The 5,056-nt window shown below is 51.5% G+C and overlaps 1 protein-coding gene across 1 annotated transcript in view; it reads left to right on the top strand.

Annotated features, from left to right (window-relative positions):
• FGF21 (fibroblast growth factor 21) overlaps positions 1–514 on the top strand; it is a 2,378-nt gene extending 1,864 nt beyond the window's left edge. Inside the window, exon 4 of the mRNA XM_014527973.2 lies at positions 1–514. Coding sequence (XP_014383459.1) covers positions 1–144 — 144 coding nt within the window. The 3' untranslated portion in view covers positions 145–514.
• Positions 515–5,056: the final 4,542 nt, after the last annotated feature.

The raw sequence follows: 5,056 nt of genomic DNA on the forward strand, positions 1-5,056 counted from the left end.
CTGCCCTTGGCCAGCCACATCCCCGCCGAGCCTGTGCTCCTAGAGTACCCCTTTGCCCAGCCCGGTGTGGATGTGGACTCTGCCGACCCCCTGGGAATCCTGGGCCAGACCCCTGAGGTGCTGAGTCCCAGCTACATCATCTGAGAGCCTGGACGCCTGGGTTCTGTTGCTTGGTGATGGCTCAGCGTCTGATGGCGTAGAGCAGGGAGGCTGGGAGCCAGGACACCTGGGTGGGTTCTCTCCCAGCTCTGGGCAGGGACCAGGGTCTGGTGGGTTACAGGGAGCCTGGACACCTGGGTTCTTTCCCAGCCCTGAAACAGATTCCCCCCACCCCTCCAGGAGCCATGGCAGCCTCTGGAGGGGAGCGGGAGGTTTTGTGGCATTTCATCCTCATCCTTTTCTTTTCTATGTATTTAAGAGACTATTTATTACCCCCTGGGTTTATTTATTGCGTGGGGGGGTTCTTGGTATTTATGGTGTGGCTGTCCCAGCCACCTGGAGTGAATAAAGAGGGCTGAGCTCAACTGCTGTCCTGTGGACCTTGTTGGGGTGTGAAGGGTTGGAGCTGATACTGGAGCAGGCATAAGGGTGGTTAATTGGGGAAAGAGGGCCTGGGATGGAGGGTTTATGAGGGCTGGCCCCCACCATGGCAGGTGCTGTACAGACCCCAGGCTGAGGGGTGGAGGGCTCCCTGCTCCATGGTGCCCCCTTGTGCCCCTCCCCTGCTCCCCACAGCATGGTGCACCTCTCACCCTACCCTGTTGTGTGGCTCCCCCTCCCCCCCACAGTGACACCCAGTGGCCAGTTGTGGTGTTGCATGCAGTATGCAGCCAGGGGAGCTGTGACACCTGCTGGTCAGGGTGTGCAATGCACCCCCCCAGCCGACCCCAGCAGAAGCTGCTTGTTCACCCCACTGCCTCCCAGCAGGGATCAGTCATCCCTCTCTTCCTCCCTCCCAGCTCTGTCTCACATCAAAGTGTGGCTGGTGGGGACGTGTGATCCATGTGTGGGAGGATGTGAAGTATGTGTATGTGTGTGTGTGTGTAGAGAGAGCGAGTCATACAGCAGTCAGGCTGGAAGGGCCCTCCAAAGGGCATCCAGCCCACCCCACTGCCTGAGGCAGGATCAGCCCTATCCAAACAATCCTGTACAAATCCATTGTCCAGCCACTTAGTAAAACTACCGTCAATCCTGACACAATGCAAGACATCACACCCCACCCTGCCACAGGTAAAGCAGGGGGACAACAGCAGCCAATGTCCTGCTGCTGAAAAAAGTTCATACATGCTTACGAGATCCCAGGTAGAGGCTCCATGACCTGCCCCAGGTGGAGCAGGGGGATGAGGGCTGGCAGTATCTGGCCACTGCCAGGTTGTTACATACACGGGAGAGACCCGAGGAGAAGGGTCCTGCCCCCACTACAGAGAAAGACAACCCCCCCTCCAGAGTCCACGCAGATCTGACTGGGTGGGATGTCCTTCCTGTAAACAAAAAGTGTCATGATGCCCCTTTATGAATCCACAGTGCATCCACACCTTGAATCCTGTGTCCAGCTCTGGCCCCTGCACCCCAAAAAAGATCTAGAAGAGCTAAAGAAGGTCCAGAGAAGGGCCACAAGGATGATCGGTGGTACGAAGGGACTTCCATCTTAGGAGAGACTGAAGAGGCCAGGCCTATTCCATTTAGAAAAGAGATGCTTGATGGGAGACACGAAAAACGTTTACAAAATACTAAATGGCGAAGAGAAAGTCAGTGGGGATTTATTATTTATTGGCTCTCACAAGACAAGAACTAGGGGGGGGTCACAAAATGAAGCTAATAGGTTGCAAGTTTAAAACTAAAAAGGAAGCTCTTTTCCACACTGTGTGTGATTCAAGTGTGCAACTCATTGCCGCCAGATACAGTGGAAGTTGACAGCTCAGCCAGATTCAAAAAGGGACTGGCCAGGTTCTTGGAGGAAAGGGGCTTCTGGAGCTACTGAGCGTAGAAATGAAGGGCATGGCCTCTGAATCAGAACTGCCAAGACTTTGGATGATTCTTACCTGCTTGAAGGACTTAAAAAACAGCCTACTGGTGATCCTTGTGGCTCCCCCTTTCCAAAATCCTGGGTCCTTCCATGAGCAGGAACACTGGATATAGGACCCAGGAGGTGACAGTAGAGAATGGTAGACAGAATCTCAGTGCCCCACTGTTCCCTGCTACTGCCATCATGGCCAATGGTTAGGCCTACCTCAGGTGAGAACGTTGGAGGAGCATCTTGAAATTCGTGCCCTGTGCCTGAATTTCATCCATCTCCTCTCCCTCTCTCCCCAGGGGGGAAGCACCCCTGCTCCCACTGCCATGGCCCTCATGCAAGTTGTGAATTAAGGGGGAGCTGAGCCCCCCATAAGAGATGACAGTCTCCCTGTAAGATTTGAAAATCACAACCTGGGGGGTCTCCGATCGGATTGCTCCTTCACTTAGGTGGATTTGTTAATCAATGAACTGGTTTGATTTTTTTGCAGACCCCCACCAAGAGTCAAAGTGCATTTCAAACCCTGCCCTCACGGGCTCCTGGATCCCCTCTGCCCTGGCTCTCCTGCTGACTCTCTGCCTCCTGGCCTTCCTGTCGTTCCTACTCTTCCTGTCCCTCGATGGTTGGATCCTCTCATGGATAGGAGCATTGGGTGCGGGAGTTGGGAGGTGACTGTGCCACTCTACTCGGCACTGCTCAGGCCTCTTCTAGTGTTGTGTGCATATCTGGGCTCCGTGTGCTCAGAAGGATGTGGAGAAACTAGAGAGGGTCTAGAGGTGGGCGACGGGACTGATAAAGAGGCTGGCAGGCAGTGTAGGAGCAGCAGATGAGTGATCTAGGCATGTCCAGATTGGAGAAAAGGCAATTAAGAAGGTGAGGAGGGACATGATAACCATCTTCAATAATCTGAATGTCTGCCACAAAGAAGTGGAAAACCAAACATCCTCCCTTTGTGCTGAGGATGTTGTACACACAGGGCATACAGTGTGAATTAAAAACAAGCAGGAATCTTATCAGGGGATAAGGCACAGCACCACATTTATTGGAACATAAAACATAAAAGGAATAAAGAACAGTAAGGTTATCTGCTTCACTCATTCCCATACATACTCATTCATTCATACAAAAAAAAAAAGCACACACTGATAGTTAGACAGTCCTGTGAAGGTTAAGGTGTTACCAAGTTCTAAAGATGTTTGGGTCAGTCTGGTGGCCAGCAGACAAACCACAAGGAATGGAGTCAGGTTTTGTTGGATGTGCCCAAAACTCCTTCTTCCAGGTGGACAGACCCCAAAGCCTTTTCTTTGTGTTCATTCTTTATAGTAATAGCTGTCCATGCTAGCCTATGGATTCCGCTGAGTCACACGTGAAGGTCATCCTCCTTGTCCCATTGGCAGGCTGGAATTAGTAGGACGTGATCTTCTGGGTTTGTGGTCTGCAGTCTTCGGGGGTCATTGCTTGTAATCTTCAGCTGTCAGGGTGAAGGCATGATTTAGTATTTGGTAATCCTTAACTGCTGACTCAACATCACTGCAACCTTTGATTGTTAAACCACAGAAGGCTATATTCACCTGCTGCGAGAGGACCACCTTCCTTCACATTGTCACATACATACATCACTCATTCTTTCATTACCTCTTTTCAAGTATACCAGACATACCACAGACCTTACATAAACATTTTTCTTATACTAAATTTAAGTTCTAAAATCATGAGACCAACAGGTCAGATATATTTATGCTAAGCAATACGGGATTTAAAGTAGATGGTTAATTCCATGGCTATTTAATATTTGATACAGAATAATAATGACTGATCAAAATATTATGAAAAATAAATCATAATAAGATTAACTTTATCTTAATAGCAAAATAATTCATTATAAAAATAGCAATATAAAGCAATTAAAGCAATTATAGCTACTGCAATACAACAAGGAAAAGGACCTAACCCATGGCTTTGACTGGTAGCAAAGGAAACAGAGGCTGGATCTCAAGAAGAACCTCCCTGTGGTGGGAATGGGGAGGCAGGGGAAGAACTGGCTGCCCAGCGGGGCTGTGGTATCTCCTTCACCAGAGGTTTCCAGGAGCGGGCCTGGTTGCGGATGCTTTGGGGCACGGGCCCCAGAATTCCATGGTTCTGTGGGGTTCCACGTTGCCGTGGTGTGGCTGGGAGAGCCCTGCCATCACAGGGGCCTTTCCCCGCCCACAGCCTGGCACCTGGGAGGAGAACTCAGATCCTGAAGCTGCTAGGCGTGGCAATAGCACTTGCTCACGCAGCGGAGTGCAAATACCGGATGCCTGAAGGTGCCTCCAGGACAGAAGCACCCTGGAAAGGCTTTGGACTCGGCACTAGAGGGATCTGCCCCACGCAGACAGGAGATCACAGCCCTCCACAACCCTTAAGAGTGCTGCTGAGCCTCTGCTGCCAGCCCCCATGATGGCTCCCCCCAGGTCCCTGCCCAGCAAGGTAAGGAGCAATGGGGCTTCTAGCCAGGCATTTGCCTCTGTTGTTTCTACCCAGAGCCAGGATCTCAGCCCTAGAGCCACGACACCCGCTACATGTCAGCCTTCCACCCTCAACAGTCTCCTCCCGGCCATCTAACCCCACCTCCCCACACACTTCCATTGGCCCAGGCATCAGTCTGTCTGTCTGTCCATCCTGAACCCCCACCCCCACCCCAACTTCCCTACGTCCATCCATTCTCCTAAAACACCCATCATTCCAGTTACCCAAACACACCCATGTCCGTCTGTCCTTGAACGCATTCCATTCTGTCCAGCCACACACAGAACCGTCTGTCTGTCCATCTATTCAGCCAGCCCTCCTGGCAGAAAGGAGACACCTTTTCTGTTTGTCTGTCCACCCATCTTTGGAGACCCCCATCCATTCAGCCATCCAGTCATCTGTCCATCCCTGCAGTGACACAGCAATGCTGTGGCTCAGAGGAAGTAGGGGCACCTCTGGGGTGCTATGGACCTTGTTGGTAACTCCTGTTTCTGGTCCATGGGTTCCAGCTGAGCTTCAGAAGGCAAATTCCTG

The sequence above is a fragment of the Alligator sinensis genome, unplaced genomic scaffold (genome assembly GCF_000455745.1).
Source record: "Alligator sinensis unplaced genomic scaffold, ASM45574v1 scaffold647_2, whole genome shotgun sequence".
In the NCBI taxonomy this organism is placed as follows: Eukaryota; Metazoa; Chordata; order Crocodylia; family Alligatoridae; genus Alligator; species Alligator sinensis.